Below are 17,635 nucleotides of genomic sequence, written 5' to 3'. Positions count from 1 at the left end.
TTTTATAGTGTTCCCTGGAAGTGTCTCACTGAAATGGAATATAGTTGTTTTGATGATTGTAATTACGCCCGTTTTTCCTGTCTGCTGTTTAAATGTCAGCTGTGGAAATGGTCCAAGATAATCTTTTATATTCTTCTCGCACGTATTCAGTTGAGTCCCATATAAATAATGCTCTGTGATTCCCATCATTCATTTGACTTGTACAGTGAGTCATTTTCCAATGTCTTTGTGCACCTGAAACGGCAGAAAAATGTCTGTCAGCGCTGCTGAAATCTTATTCGTGACACATTTTGGAGAACTAACAAAGCCTCAGCTGCTGCTTTTCTTTTAATAACCGTCAAAAAGTCCACATTTTTTAATGTTTGCTGGGTTGTCTAGACTGCACAGCAGCATCTATGCTGTCAGCATATGAGAAAATAAAGCAACTTTCCCATCCATACTTGATGTGGTCATTAACTACTCGCTCCAGTGTCGAAGCCTTTCTGCGGTCGACGTGAACAAAGTGCACAGTTCTTGTCGCTGTCTACACCTCTCAAAAAGGCATGAATTATATCAGACTTTTCGGATGTGGAGTTCAAGACTCTATAAGCCAAATTATGACAGCGTTATCTCAGACTGACTAACAGCAGAATATGAACTGGTTGGTATAGCTGTAGGGATGTCAGTCAGTCAGTGGACCTACATGATGATATTAATTCCACTATTGCTATAGTTGGACGATGCTCCTTATTTGGGCAAGGGAAATTATCCAAGTATATATGGCGGTGATTAAATGGAATCATTGGCACAAAGTATGTCACACCCCAGTACGATAGGTGGCGCTGTACCTATTTCAACTATTGCTAATAGAGCCACTACCGGTTGACCGCTTCAACAACAACAACTAACTCAAACATACGAGAAACATGGCGAACGAAGAACAAGATGAAGCTACGTCCCTCTACATTTCGTTTGTGACGAGCAACAACAACAGTGCTATCGTCTCCTTCGACCTCCGGGAAAAAAATCTCGAGCATGCGCAGAACGCAAAGTCCAATTCCCAGTCCAATTCACCATATACAAGCACGTTTAGTGCGACTATCAACCGACTTATCTCAGCGTCTTAATCCGACTGCGAGGAACCCGATCCGGTCCAATTTTTAGTCAGACTAAGTTGTATACATGAACTTAGTAACTCAGTCTTATTGTAATTTAGCCATCAATTTGATTATTTACAGCGCCATGCACTCAGTGTAATCTGATTCAGTACCGCGGTCTAGGCCTGACTAACTCCTGGGTTGCAAGTAAAACTATATACAGACGTTAACAGTCTCAGGCGGATGCTAAATGCAGAAGTATTTGCATAACAAATGGACAGTGTTTCTGCAAATCCCTGAAACATCTTAGTTTTGAATGAATATTTTATTAGAAATCAAGCTCAATTTGTCTCGAAAGACGGTGGCAAAAAAAAAGAAGAAAGAAGTGTGATGTTGATTTATTAATTTCTTTTGTAACTGACAACACTTCTTTTCTGTTTTGGGGGGACTTTCATCACAGCTCATTTGTGTAATGACTGCACTCTTGTTAGCAGCTGTCACCGGTTAGGGTCAGCAGTGACTACAGTGTTTCAAATAAGTGATGACGAAGCGTAGATTTGATTAAAAATGACTGTGAAATACCCCAAATTTCCATTTCCTCATTAGTATGAGGCTGTAAAAGAAGTGAGCTGTAATCACATGAAGATACCGGATTGTATAAGCAATCATATCTTGAAAGTAGAAACAGGAATTGTAGATTTTTTTTTTTTTTCCCCTTTTGTCGGCCTCTTTATTTCATTTTTACAAAATTGTCCTTAATTTGGATAATTGGTGTCACTGGGTACTTTTTCAGCTTCTTTTATATTCCTGTGAAATGGATGGTAAATTTACTCCAGAGAGGCACGAAAAAAAGTTGCAGAAAGTCTTAAATCTAACTTGCATTAACCTGCAGGAACCCTGAATGAGACTTCCAGCTGTGTCTTTTAGACTAGTGCTAACTAGCAAACCTTTTGTGTGGGGTGAGGAGTTCACAGATTTGATGCAACACTAAAAGTGAAGTGCGTAACACTGATCACTGTGCAACAACCCAATGTTCTCCGTGGATTCTTGAATGAATTTGTTACTTTGATATGCACAAGACCAAACAAACCCCCCCACAAGGAACATGACACAGAGCCAGGGGTCTTGATCCGACCTCCAAACCTCTCAGATCCCAATCAAATCCATCCGATTAAGGACTCTCTACAACAATCCCAATCCAGGGAAGCCATATCTTCTATCCCACAGCACCCAAAGGATTCGTTTCAAGAATCCAGATGCCAAAGGAGATCTGCAGATGCTCAGCGTCCGTGCCCCCATGGGTCGGCGCTGTGTTTAGCGGCACGAGAATGGCTTAAGCAATATTTGGCAGGTGCTTTGAATGCCATGACTTCTGGGCTTATGTGTATCTCAAAGAGCTTGCTCCTGTGACGTTCCACCTGATCGCTCGGTAAAACCTTCCGCAGCCACACAGGTTGGCGAAAGGCAGGCTGTCAGTGGGAGGGAAGAGATACAATAATTGTTTCATTAAGAAGGACGAAAGCGCACACTTTCACAGTCTCTCCTGGAAGCACTCAATAGTGTTGTGCTCATTTGTACACATGAAAAGCGACAGAAATAATTGTGTGAAGAATGCGCTAGATGGGAGAATTCGGTCCCGACTCGCTTTCTCACCCCCGCGCTCCTGGCCCGTCACTGTCTGAAGTGGGTGTGAATGGCAGATTGTGAATTTGAGTGAATTGCAGGAAACAGTTTGATGGTGGAAAGGTGACGATGGAGGGTAGTTCACACTCTTCGACCACCGTGAAGCACTCCTGATGGAATACGCTGCTAGCTTAGGAGTCTGAGGCTACGGCTACACGAAAACGAAACGAGGTTTTTTTTTAAAACGGGTACGAAAATTCTTGCGACCACACGGAAACGCGCTGCTGTAAAAACTCAGGTCCAGACGAAAACGGATGGAAACGATGAAACGATGCAGTACACACGCCACTGTGTCACGCCACGCTGTGAGACAATAGAGAAGTGTTAAAATTGTCTCACAGCGTCAACGTGTGACTGACGCAAAAATGTTTTAGCTGTAACAATGGAAACGAAACGAGGCCGTTTTCAAACTTTCCCACTCTAGAACCCGTTCTCAAAAACTATCGTTTTGGGGTAGTGGGAACGCCGGCTCCGTGTGGCCGCGACAGCGAAACGATAAGAAAAAGTATCGTTTACAGTGAAAAACGTTTTCGTGTAGCCGCAGCCTGAATTTTTTCAGCGGCTGCTTGTTCGCAAGTGTCGGGATGACGTGCTTCGGTACCTGCCTGCTCAAATAAACTGTGGCTCAACTTGGCAGCTTCGCAGGAATCTGCATCAGAGTCCCTAAATTTTTTTAAAAAAAAGACACTGATGCTGATTTAAATTTGTTTGATCATGAGCATAAGGCAAGCCTTTAAAACAAGGCAACCTGTAAAGAATATTTAATTGATCGTGTGTGTTGATTTGAGTCTTTCTCTTTGGAAGAAATGATATCAAACTTTAAAACTACATTTTTATGCTTGCTTACTTTTTAATACTCCTGGTCAGCATGGAGGTAACCCTGTGTAGATTTGCCTGATTTTCAGATCGGTTTGCGCTTTTATTGATTCGATTCAAGCTTTTATTTTTTTTTGTGTTTGTTCATTTTCAAAACGAATCCTCAAAAGCTGCTCTGCTCTCTCTTTTGTCTGCCTGCACTGCCTCTTTTCTGCTGTGAGAATAGAATCCGACTCCCCGTCTCCTGCTCCCATTTTTAATTTTTTTTTCTTGTAATGGGCTCATCTTTCCTTCTCTCTCGGCTCCCTCCATCTTTCATGAGTCTGAATAAAGCAGCAAATGGTGCATGGAAATGGTCACGACTGCAGACTCTTTCAGTTATGTGTTACAATATGTAAGCCAAAATACACATTTACAAAGATAAGAGGAACTCGTTCTTTCACCAGTCTCATTCATTTATTGTAAGGCACTGTAAGAGCTTGATGATGAATATGTTAAGAGCATCAGAAAGGCCGTTACCCATCAGTGCTCTCTCGGGCTATTTTTCATGATTCCTTTCTTTTCGCTTTGATGGATTATCTTTAATAGAATATGGATACTTGATGTTGAAGCATAATGTGTTCTGGTTTAGACAGACTTGTTAAAATGAAGACATGGCGCTGACCATCACTGAGATGGCGATTATGGCAATGATGACTTATGATGATGATTTATCATGATTGATCTGCCTATCCTCAGGTGTACATCCGTATCCTGGATAACGAGTGGAATGTGTACAGGCGTTACACTGAGTTTAGAGAGCTCCACAACCACCTGAGAGCCCAGTTTCCACAAGTGGACACCTTCAACTTCCCACCCAAGAAAGCCATAGGCAACAAGGTGAGCTCCCAGTGTTTGTGGTGGTTAGCCTTTTGAAAGTGTTTATACTCCTGTGTTGAGTCAAGCTATGCAAGCAATAATCAGTAAGAAGCATCTCTACTTGTGTACAGAGAGCATCTGTATCCCTCTGCAGCAACACATCCAAAATGCTAGTCAGTAGGAGAGTTTGTTGACCCCAGTGTTGAGTTTCCTTGTGTACGTCAAAAACAAACAGTACACAAAGAAGCAAATCTGTGATTCCAGTGAGCTTGAAGGGATACGCCACCCCCAGGCCAAATTAAGTGTATCCCCACATTCCCGAGACATAAATAAGTGTGTGGGAGCGTTTTCCTGGCGACCCAGTCCGAATCTCACAGCACTGACCACTTCTTGGTTGCGCGTAATACATACATGCTAGCGTCGCCAGCGTCGCCAATCGAAATATTTCGCCCAACATGAATTAATTTACTTGATTTACCTTCTAATAACTGTGCGAGTGGTGTACTTTCACATCGAGTGCAAATGACTGTGTAAATCTACACGGAAGGCTTGGTTTGCTCATGTCGGTTTGGGAACTAGTTTCCAGTGTGGAAAACACAGCCGAAGCACACTCCCCGCTACGTCTTTGGGAATCCCCACCCCCGACTTCCTCAAACAAACCAGCGTGAAGCAGCCAGGGGGTGGGGATTCCCAATGACGTAGCGGGGAGTGTGCTTCGGCTGTGTTTTCCTCACTGGAAACTAGTTCCCAAACCGACATGAGCAAACCAAGCCTTCCGTGTAGATTTGGCCTGGGGGTGGCGTATCCCTTTAAGATGTGGTCATTTTGGGGGATTGCCAGATGAAGCCAAATGGTCATGTAAATAATAAGATGTATTTTAGATTGGTCAATAGTTTATATATCACATAACTTGTACCAATAGTATATTCTTTGGGTTAAAATAGGGTTTGTTTGTTAGGGTATAAGTGTTCTAATGTGTGCCTAACTGGAGTCAAGAAACAAACGAACAAACAAAAAAAGACAGTTGTGCCGTGACGTCAAAGCAGCTGTAAGTATAAAGTTTTGCTCGTTAAAGCAAATTTAGCTAACTGCTGTTGGTCTTATGGTGGTCTGGAGGGATGAGAACAGATTGTGAACAGTAACCTGATTCATTTCAGGGTTTATAATCTGACAAATGTGGAGAATCCTACTGTCGCTGGAAACCTCTGTCGGCTCTACTATCAACTATTAGCTTAAAGGGATAGTTCGCCTCTTTTGACATGAAGCTGTATGACATCCCATATTAACAATATCATTTATGAACATTTTCTTACCCCCTGCTGCGTCCTGTGAGCCGAGTTCCAGCCTCGTTTTGGCGTTGACGAAGGTAGTCCGGCTAGTTGGCTGGGGTCCCGAAAATAAAGCGTCTTGCTTCTCAAAATAATTTGCGTTCAAAAGAGTAATACAGACCTGCCAACATGTACGCATTTTGCGTAGCGGATACCCATTTTGACCTCCTAGTACGCTAGTACGATATTATGTTCTTAAATATGCATATTGTGTGATCTCGCATTTTGTCAGTTTCAGTTTCAAGTTCTCACTGAAGTTGCCGCTGAGCTACAGAGCCACAGAGATCTGCGCGTAAGAGTGCTGTCGTCCAGTCAGAGTGCTTCATTTTCACCCATTTACCCCGCCCTACCTTGCTTAGCTTCGCGCCTCAGTGGCTTAATCAGTAGGCTACAGTGAATCAGAGCCGATCAGAGCCCATCTACAGACATTCGCTGAGTGAATGCCGTGCTAAGATTACACAGCCAGTCCCCGCGGTCGCCGATAAAAGGTAAAATTAAGACGTTGAGTTAGCCCAATATTAACCCAACGCTGTTGTTAAGCACTTGTCAAACTTATAAGGTTAATCTATTTCGATATGTGTGTTGCAATGGTAACCGCCAACCGTCACGTTTCACCATATTCTTACAAAATTAATTTCCGACCAAAACTAGGCTTGCGTGATATGCCATGGCGGAAACGCCTGAAAAACCACCTATTAAATAATTAAACTCCGATATCATGCTAGATGCTTAGTTGTGTTGTTACTTGGAGTCCCGTTCGGACCATGAACTGATAATGTTACATAGGTAACATTATCAGACAGCATGGCGTACATTTCCAGTGCTGATGATACTCAGCTATACGCATCTATGAAACTAATAGGTTGGTCAGACTACAAAGATGTCTTAAAGACATAAAGACCTGGAAGTCTCTGTATTTTCTGCTCCTAAATTTAGACAAAACTGAAGTTGTTGTCTTTGGACCCAAGTGCTTCAGGGAGAAACTGTCTAGCTGTATACTTACTCTAGATGGCATTTCCTTGGTTCCTGGTGCTACAATGAGGAACCTTGGAGTTGGAGAATCTATCTTCAGACGCACATATAAAACAGGTTTCTAGGACTGCGTTCTTTTACCTTCGCATTATTACCAAATTTAGGAACATCCTGTCTCAGAGTCATGCAGAAAAACTGGTCTATGCATTTGTTACTTCAAGATTGGACTACTGTTATTCTTTATTATTGGGCTGTTTCACAAATTCTCTGAAAAGCCTCCAGCTGATCCAAAAGGCTAGAAGGCGTATCACTACGGGCTGTGTAAACCGTGCAGACCGAAGTGCAGACCGAGCAGTCCCTGCTTGCGAGCAGTAAACACCGTAACAGGTGCGGCTATCGCTAGGTGGCTGAACGCATTGATATGAAGGGAGGCAAAAATAGCGCCAAGTGATTGTGAGGTCTGACTTTTTCTGGCTACCGATCAGCTGGGATTTACCAACATTGCGTCCACTATCTCTTTCTGACCTTTCTGATCATTTGCTGCCCATATTTCCAGCAGCTTGCATTCCTCTCAAGCTTGATAACCTCTCTTCCTCCTCCCCTCTCTTTCCTCTCAAACCTCTTTTTCATCCTGTTCGCCTCTGTTTCCCACCAACCTTTGGAACATAATTTGGCTCTGACCTCGATTCTCTGGCTGGTTGGATTCATCAGTTTCGCAGCCAAAAGCTGTAGTCTGACTTCCCACCTTCAAAGACACAACGCTTTCACGGTCCAAAACTGGACCAAGTGCCGTGTTCCAGGCCGTGACTAGAGGTGAATTGTGCATGTGTGTTTCTGTCTGCGGGACCATTTGGGATCATGTGGCAGGGCATGTGTCTATCAAAGGCTTAGACAGTTGGTGTAGTCTTGTTCTGGAAAGCTCTCAGAAAGCTTATTACATTGCAGGTTTGTGTGAATTATTGGTTTTCACTCCTAACTCTTGTGGTCTTGTGGTTCTCCCCACTAGAGGTGCACTTATTTATCAGAAGTTATGTTAAAAAAACTGTAAAAGTGAAAGATGTGTTGAACCAGGACAAGTACACCACACTTCAGTTCACTAGCGATGTTAAAGGTGTAATGCAATTATTTTGAGTTCCAGAGATCACAGCAAAAAACGAGTCATCTGGCATCATTCATTTTCCTGTCTGAACTAGTTTTATTTAAATCACTTTATTCTGTCAACATTTCTTTCTGTCATTGTTTTGTTCCCATCTGTTAAGTTTTCATGTCATGCATTTTCCCTATCCTATTCCCTTTACCTCTGTCTGTTTGTCATCAGTGGTAGATTGCAAATAGTTAGTGTTTTATTCCCTGCAAGGCTGTTTCTCAGTCATTTAGGATAAATACGCACGCCTTTTGGATTCATGCCCCCTCATACTTTGATTTGGATAAGAAGTTTTTTTTGTGGTGCACATAGTACTGGATCAGTCATGCAAAAAAAATGTGGTGAAATTAAGCTCTATATCTTTTGCCGTTCTACAGAAGTGCTGCTTGCATTTGTCTTCTATTAACTACACTTTGCTTGCACAGCATGTGATATCTGTTTCTCTCCTTATTAGTTTACTGATGTCTTCATCGTCTTGTGATTTGTAAAAATCTAATTCACTAAATTAGATCCATTCTAGATCTAAAGCACGTGTTCTTTTACTCTCTTACTAATACTGCTGTCCTGTAAGGTGATGCTGCAGTAACGATTTGAAGATGCACATTTTGAAAACAGACATTTAGCATGAACATGACTGCATGACTGCATGATGTGCTTTTTGCATCTTTCAACAAAGTTAATGGATAACTGCGGTATTTTCAACATTAAGCCTCTTTTATGAGTCCTCTGCAATATTTTAGAACCCCCCTCACCGCTTTTTTGATGTTTACTGCTGTCTCCGGTATTTGCCTAATTTTGATTCTTCTCAACCTGCTTCAGAATGGCAAGTTATGTGCATGTCCAAAAAGGTCCGTAAAAGCACCATAAACGTCCGTTTTCAAAATCATCAACTCACCTGGAGTGGTTACTGGTGTGCACTGGTAATCCATATCAAATTTCGTGGCGAAAAGTTGCTTCTGTCATGTTTTATTTGACATTTTGTAAATCCCATTGAGTTCTATTGAAGACTGGATGTTTGTTGATATTACTCTGATTACGTGCCGAAGGACAATGAACAATCGCCATCAGTGGCGCCATCAAGTGGTGTGGAGTATGCAAGTCAGATTCAACTGCTGAGCGGAAGTTTATCCACGGCTGTGAGGTGGCTAAGAAAATAGTGCGAGCATGAACGAGCTGTCAAATAAAACACGACAGAAGCAACTTTTCGCAACGAAATTTGATATGGATTACCAGTGCACACCAGTAACCACTCCGGTGAGTTGATGATTTTGAAAACGGACGTTTATGGTGCTTTTACGGACCTTTTTGGACATGCACATAACTTGCCATTCTGAAGCAGGTTGAGAAGAATCAAAATTAGGCAAATACCGGAGACAGCAGTAAACATCAAAAAAGCGGTGAGGGGGGTTCTAAAACATTGCAGACGACTCAGAAAAGAGGCTTAATGTTGAAAATACCGCAGTTATCCTTTAAGGCGCAACTGAGAAGAATCTTCCACCCACCATGAATTAATGGGGATTATGAAATAAAAATCCAAATTGAATTCAACTCATTAGTTCAGTTTCCTAAAAAAAAAGAAAAGAAAATAAAGTTATAAATAAAAGATTAAAAAAAAAGCTTTCTCCAGCAATAAAAACAGAACTCATGGCCTTATGCTCAGACTGAAATATAAAATCAGGGAGCAGGTGGAGGGCTTTACAGCTTAAAGATATGAGAAGTACCAGATTGGTCAAGTTTGGGTGTCTCTGTATGCCAAGTGCATGCACATCGAAGCACAAGTGTGTCTCTGAAATCTGATTGAAACCTGAGCACAAAACAGCAGTTGTTTTGTGTGTGTGTGTGTGTGTGTGTAAGGGGGGAGAAAACAGGATATGTTTTAGTGTGTGTCTGTGTGCAAAAGACACCGCTGTTCTCTTTGAAATGGTATGCATTTCTCTGTGTGAGCTGAACCATGCTTTTATACCCCAGAAGTGGGTTTCTGCAGCATGGACTGAGTATTTTTATAGTTGAGTGTATTTTTGTGAGTGTGTGTGTATGCAGGCTTGCCGTGTTGAGCATCCCTGTTATTTCAGTTCAGCCAGTGTTTGTGTCTGGCTCTCTAGGAGGACTTTGTAGTGTTGGCAGCAGTGAAGACCTTCTCTTTAAGGTGAGGCAGAGAGCAGTGCTGCTGATGAAAACAAGAAAGTATAAACATCAAAAGGAAACTCTAGCATTTTGAATAGGTCCAAATTGAACTACAATAAGTGGTTTTGACACACACACACACATATATATATAAATAGAAATAACATTTCTTTAATTTCTACTTGTTTTCATGCTAGACTTTTGATTTGATTTTGAGTGACTAGCATAGTCAAAATTTTACCACAATCTTCATAAATGAAAAGTCTTTGGATGTTTTATATATTATCTGCCTCTCTCCTTCTTCATTGTCCTAAAATTTAGGGGATTATGTGCAATATGTATAAACCATGCTACTTAGTCATACTAAAACTTCACTGTCTGCATTATTTAGAAAAAGGTTTGGAAACAATTCCTCACAGCTTGGAACGTGCAGAATATCTAGCTAGCCAGCTTTTACTAAATTTTGCTATTATTACTAAATACTTTCATAGTAAAGTTCAGTGTGGTTCAACACTTTGTACAGCACTTGCTGTGTACAGTACTTAATCATATATCACATGGATTTTGACTGTTAGTGTTGTTTCAAATCCAGCTAGAGTTGAAGGTTTCAGCAGAAACAACATTAGCAAGCATTCGTCTATGACGGTCTCGTTAGCCGCAGCATTATGCAAATACAGGGCTCTCAAGTCTCACGCAATGAGCGTGAAACGCACGCATTTCAACAAGTTCACACGCTCACACGCCACACATGCCATCTCTCACGCTGAGAAATGATCAACTTCGTCGCACAGAAATTCTAATGGCCTATACTATAAACGAGTCAATGGCTCAGAACTATAGCTCTGGTACAGCTGTCTTGATTTAGCAACCCATTGGCAAATCACAAAATATAATTTCTCAGCCAATCAGAAAACAGAATTTCTTGTTGCTGGGTGAGGTCTGAAATAGCTTTCAGCTGCAAGCTCGCGTTCCATGAATGCACAGCGGACATAACCTATTATGCTTTGAATGCGTGCAGAAGTTGTAGACGAGCTGGAGGTGGAAGAGAACCGTCAGGATCATCAGTAGTTCATATCTTCATTTATTTGAATCTTTTATTAGTTACTATAGTTTTCCTACTCCATGTAAAAGACCAATACCTGCCGATTAAAGTGTTCGTTGGAGTAGTAGGTCTAAATATTCAGCACACACCCTTTGACATGAGCAACTTAATGAAAAATGAAAAATATGTAGGAGTGTAATTAGGCTTCCGTGGTTGAGTTTTTTTAATTTTTTTTTCAAAGGTGGCTGGTATGAGCAGATTCGCAAGGCTATCTACAATTGCCAAACTGGTATTAGTTCTGCCGCACTGAAATGCTGATGCAGAGAGGGTTTTTTCATGGTGGGGCTCAATAAAACCAAGACCAGGAACACGTTGGCTCTGAATGGAACTCTGTCATCCATCATGACTGTGAAAATGGCTGACATTGAGCCTCAGTGCTTTAAATGGGAGCCCCCAATATCAGTCATCAAGCATCAAAATCTGCCACAAACACTTACAACAACACTTTGCATAAGACTTTGCATACCTAAAACAATTTATTTTAAAATATAGCAGAATTTAGTGTAAAAGTGAAGATTTGTGATTTTGGTATAAATAAAACAATTTCTTTGTTCTTTAAGTAGCTAGTTTATGGCGATGGGATACTGCAAGGGACCAACCCCCCCTCCCCAAAAAAAACCCAAAAGAAACCCCCCCGTGCACACGGCCCGGCCCCTGCCCCGCCCGAATCTCACTCCAAGCAAACTTGAAAACTTGGGAGCCCTGCAAATATTTAACTTTTTTGAGCACACGTCTAATGCTCAGTGCTTTTACAGTGATGATAGCAATTAAAAAAGCCCGTTGTTAAATAATAACAACACAACATATAATAATAATTTGTTCATGCTTGATAAAAATCTGCTCCTGTCAGCCAGCTAGCATCAGCGTCACAACAGTGAGACGTTTCTTGGTGGTTTGGAGCCATGATAGCAACCACCGAAGGTGAGACAAGTGCAGCATTCCACTATTGATTTCTTCATTTTATGAGTACACTATCCAGATACTCATAGAACAAGGTATGCAGCTGACTTTTCAGTACAAGTGCCCTTATGCACTTTGTGACAATTGTGACAGAGATTGTTTATGGAGATAATGTACAATTTGTTCCCTTCTCTGAATAACTGTCTGAGTAAAACAATTAGCCTAACTAATCATTTAGAACAACAAAAAGCACCGTGCCTGTCAGCAGAAAGGTATTGTTACACAGTAGATGAACCATATATTCTGTACAATGCCAAAGCTTGAGTGACAACCGGTGAAGATAAAAGCTGTAACTGTACAGACTCTCCGATCCCAGTCCATCTGTTTTTTTATCTTTGCTTTTGCTGCTATCTGTCTTTTAGTCTCTGTCATGCTTTCATCCATTACAGACCCCTTTTAAACCCAAAGCTGACTTTGACACACACACACACAGACACAAATGCGCATGCTTCTCACTAGGTGGCTAATGATAAAGAATTGTTAATGATAGGAATGTGCTACTTGATGTTCTATATGAGGGAGAGGCTGCAGTGGGGATACATCTGCTCCGCTGTGATTGTCCTGGAAAAGATGAAACACGCTGTCAGTGGTGATCAGGTAGCAGGGAAAACGTGCACACACCTCCCTTACTAACTGTATTACATGTGAAGGACTTTCACTTTCATGCTTGTTTACATGCTCGCGCACTCCCAGTCACTTTCAGAAGTGATTGACAACTTGGAGAGAAACAGCTGAAGTTGTCATAGAGCGTCTGCCATGATTTGGATTTATAGCAATGAAACCTCTAGAAGAATAGTTCACACCTGCCTGCTAAAACCTAAAACACTATTTATTGTAGTATCACATAGTAACTTTTTACTGATAATGAAGAAACCTTTTTTTTTTTCTCATTGTGTGTATGAAAACCAACGATTGATAGATAATTTCATCATTTTCATATTATTTTCCACTTGCCTCAAGTGTCCAGGTCACGCCGCAGTGCAATTTAAAGCTGAACAGTGAAACTTCTGCTGGACAGTGGAAAAGGAAACTAGTGCATTCAATTATGTGTCTCCCAGTCAAGGTGGTGAACGGCTCTGGAACTAAAGATTATAGAAATAGCGGCCTGCAGGGTTGACTCCTGCGGTTGCAAAATTACGTCCACTTGCATAGAAGTCTACAGCAAAATGTCCCAACTTCTCACTTATCAAACTGTTTCCTAATCATTTATTTCTTTTTGCAACCAAGAACAAACTACAGTATTTACCTCAAGCTGTCCATGTTTGTTTCGACGCTGTGTGAATTTACCCTCTCACTTCATTTTAAACAATTTTCCCCAGTTGCTGTTGATTTTTCCTTGGAATCAAATCCACACTGTGAGCTTCCCAGCTGCAGATGGGTTATTTTTCTCTTAACTATTCACACAATCACTTAAGGATTCACCATTAATGGAGGAAGTGCCCTTGAAGGCAGATTAATTCGTGCACTTGCAGGGACTAGATTCATTACACCAAAGTTGGCTCCTTTAAGCATTACTAAGTGTTGTACTGGAGTTCACAGCATCACCTTATATCTCCACTTTAATGAGGTCACAAAGAAATGCTGAATTTCATGATTTATATCACCTTGAGTTCACTTTGACCAGTGAGGCAAAGTAGTGTAAAAACTATAATGACAATCCGGAGAGGATCGTTACATTTTTAAGTTGAACCAACCCGATGGTGGTGAGTTTGAAATTGTGTGGTTAACAACTGAAAGATATTGTACTCATTAAGTATTGTGTATTGATGCGGTGCAGTTGCAAAATTGCTCATTAAAAAAAAAAAAACGATTTCATTTGAAAACACCTTTCTATGCCTTCATGGTGTTTATTTAAATGCAAACACTGCTGACTGCACGATACATGTTCATTTTCGTCTAAAAAGAAGAAGGCTGACTCATGTCACAACAGCCAGTGGCAGTGTTGACCCCAGACAGTAGTAGCTGTTAGATCCGCATATCAGCGTGTGTCATTTCTGTGTCATTGCAGTCCTTCTAAAGAGCTAATGAGACTCTCCCTCTCTGCGTCTGATAATGCTGTAGGCGACACCGGACAGCTGCGTGGCTCGATACAGATGATGTCACACACAGAAGCAGCTGCACACCCATTGCCACTGACAGCTCTTGACCAGCTGATTTGTCAGTCCAGACATTTTACTACTTAGCTTGTTTTAAGCATACACTGGCATTAATATTAGACTAAACTTGTTCCCCTTGTGGTTGCTGAACATCATATTTATATATATCATTAGGGGTGCCGATCACCGATCTTTAAAAAGCCTGACCTGCCAATACAAATTTTTTTTTTAGAACTGACACTGTCAGGTGTTATATGAATACAAACTTGTTTTAACTGCACATGAGTCAACCCTCTCTCACGGCAGAGAAAAAGGGACAGTGGCTGTTTTTCAGACCTTTGCAGAGGTAGATAAGATCGGAGGAAAAGAAAAAAGAGAGAAAAAAGATAGGTGGATAAGATCGGTTTCACATGTAAGTAGCACCCCTATATTTTTTTATTTATATATATATATATATATATATATATATATATATATGTGTGTGTGTACAGGGGAAGGCACACAGTGGAATGACAAACCAAGTTAAGCCAAACTTAAAAATTCTTCATTTTGTGTCTGTAATTACTTTTCTTACCCAACAGTCCTCCCCCTCGATGATTTCCACCACCGGTGTGTGTGTGTGTGTGTGTGTGTGTGTGTGTGTGTGTGTGTGTGTGTGTGTGTGTGTGTGGGTGGTTGGGTGCTTTGTAGAACCGGTCAGGATAAAAGTGTGTGCAGGACCACTTGTCAATTAGAATAATTTTTTTCATGAAACGGAAATGTAGTTTCAACATCCCCTTCAAGTTTCGGTGTTTCTGATGTAAGCTAATTTAAATTCTCGCTTAGTTTCAGGAGTAAAGGGTAGAAGCGTACTCCACAGTGTGTCGGCTCAGTGGCACATCACTGCGTGTGTTTTATAGAGTGATTGGTCGAAATTGGACGAGGTGACAGCTTGCAGATGCTGCAGCAGGTGGCTTTCTTGTGTTTTCCAACATTTGTTGCAACAGATGTGTTTTTTTGTTTGTTTTAATTATTATATGCTATTTTGGGGCCCTTTTCTTTTTTTCAGTCAATCACACATTACTCATGATTATATAAGACAGAAATACATACATCTGTGTTGGAACCCATTTACCAGTGTGTGTGTGTTGCTTTTTTACATCCCTACAAATGCAAATTCAGAAAAAATTCACAAGAGGGATTGTATTCTCAGTTGTCTGTAGTCGGATGACAAAAATAACCGACTGGATTTTTATAGTGGGTGTTTTTTTTTTTTAACAAACAGACCTTATAACTGTTTTACCCAATCCCCAGAAGAGGATGAAATCCCCTGGACATGCCTGCCAACTACAGAACTCTCTATCAAATTATATTTTCCAGTTATGGTTATTTTTGTGACAGAGAGATAAACTCTTATTTCATTACATGACCTTGTGCTCTGTACTAATGGGTAAACAGAATCTTGAAAATTATAGCTGCGTTCCGACGGAGAGCTCAGCATGTTGTTACCATTTAACAACACTAACAAACTCTAAAGTTGGAAGTTTCAGTTTATACTGTTGTTGTCGGTCTTTGTTGGTGCTGGGTTTTGGGATTGTGTCATTCTTCCTCTACAGATTGAAATGATTTAGCATACTTGACAGTACTGGGAATGATAGTGGTACACAAGGTCACATTTCAGAGAGACTAGGTCAAAGTTCTCGAACTAGTTTGTGTTTATCGTTCACGATTTCAAAATTCGACGTTCACAGTCCCAAATGGGCTCGTTTGTGTCCATTTCTCACTTTTTTAAGATCTGAATTATCCTCCTCATATAGCACACATGCATACATTTATCTATTTATTTGATAGCGAGGATTTGAGACCAGTCATCTTTGCCATTTTAAAGACTTTTCCCTTCGAAGCCACATTAATCATACTTATTACAGGAATTCTGCTTCTGTCACGTCATATAAGACATTAACGGCTCTGAGTGGTCGTGAACTGCGGAGCTCGAATCAGTTTGCATTTATCTTACATCAAATGAAATGGTGTCTTTTCAAAACCGTACTCTTCAAGTCCTTCAAATACAGCTGGTAGACCATTGCTTTGCCCTCTCTCCTTTTTTATTTCATTGATAGCCTTCGTCTGACACCAACTTTTGTGCCAGTACGCCAAGTTTATTCACTTTCTGTCCTCCTGCCTGTTCTGGGAATGGCACTCTCAATTTCCAACTTCAAATCATCTATTAACATTTAAAACCTAATATATAGTTACAGCATCAACAAGTCACCGAATTGTGTGCTCGTATTTTCAAAAGGGTAATATAATATATTACATAATATAGTAATATATGATATATACTTGTTTTTTTTAAGTAAATGAACATCATCAAATATGTGACACCATGCCACAGAGAGTTGCCGTTGCATGTTTAGTTGTTACAGCTGAGTTTGGTGCACATATAATGACAAATTGTATTGTCTGCACGCACAATTCGGCAGGAGTTAATTCCAGACGAAAATGACCAGTTCAGGTCAAAAACTCTCAGAAAATTTCATGCATGGAAGATGCTTCTGTCTGCCAACCTAAGTCTTTTATGATTGGTATATCTTTAACCAAGCTCATAATACCTGTATTTTCATTCAACTAATTGCGTCAGAATAGAACTGGTAATTCCCATGTGCCCATGTTCCACCTCTCTATCAAGTCTCGTCCTGCTGACGGACAGAAAAAAAACGTCAGTGGAAAAAGATGTCAACCAAACAGGAGATTTACCTTTATACCATCACGAATACCAACATGTAAAGTGACGTTGAAACGCTTACTTAAACAGGCTAACAACCCAAGGGAGCGAAGACGAGATGAGAACAATGATTGCAATCATTGGTTGATGTCGTCTTTGATGCAAGAAATTCGCCCCAATTTACAGCAGCGATGATGGGATTTGTTGGCTTTAATTATGTTGATTACAGTTTCACATTATGCAAGGGTCCCGAAAGGTAATCATTGCAGAATTATGGCACTTATACAAGTACCATTTGCTAATGGCAGTTGCCCGATCTGTATATACTGAAAGATGGAGTATCGAGGCCGCCCTGATTAATTAATCAGAAACCACAAAGTGAATTATTAACCAGGCTTAGTATGTTGCGTTCACATATAATAAAATATACATGTTTATGCTTTTAATTATGACAAGGAGACATTGTGGTGGTCTTGTAGGAGAACTACTGAATTGCTTGTGATGTTTTATTCATGGCTCGTTCCCCCAGCTTGGTGACTGTTAAAATAAGGCACCTAGAGAGCAGCATTTTGAGCCCTGCCGGGGTCCAGAGTGGGCTGACTAGGACAAAAGCGATGACCCTGTTTTGTGGCCGGCGTTTACCAGTGCTGTGAGCCCTGATTTAATTCAAGTGGACTTAAGTTTCAGTGTCGAGAGATTCTATTCATTTATTTTAATTTTTTCAGTCAATGCTTAGAAAGGAAATGGATTTGAATTGTGGAGTGTTTTTGGT

General features: G+C 40.7%; 1 protein-coding gene across 2 annotated transcripts in view; it reads left to right on the top strand.

Annotated features, from left to right (window-relative positions):
- snx29 (sorting nexin 29) overlaps positions 1–17,635 on the top strand; it is a 154,481-nt gene that overhangs the window by 121,686 nt on the left and 15,160 nt on the right. For both annotated transcript variants that reach the window (XM_075458260.1, XM_075458259.1), the window contains one exon: positions 4,314–4,454. In XM_075458260.1, the coding sequence (XP_075314375.1) occupies positions 4,314–4,454 (141 nt within the window). The remainder of the gene's footprint in view (positions 1–4,313; positions 4,455–17,635) is intronic.

This window comes from Odontesthes bonariensis, chromosome 23 (assembly GCF_027942865.1).
Source record: "Odontesthes bonariensis isolate fOdoBon6 chromosome 23, fOdoBon6.hap1, whole genome shotgun sequence".
NCBI lineage: Eukaryota > Metazoa > Chordata > Actinopteri > Atheriniformes > Atherinopsidae > Odontesthes > Odontesthes bonariensis.
This window is presented reverse-complemented; position numbering and strand designations above follow the sequence as displayed.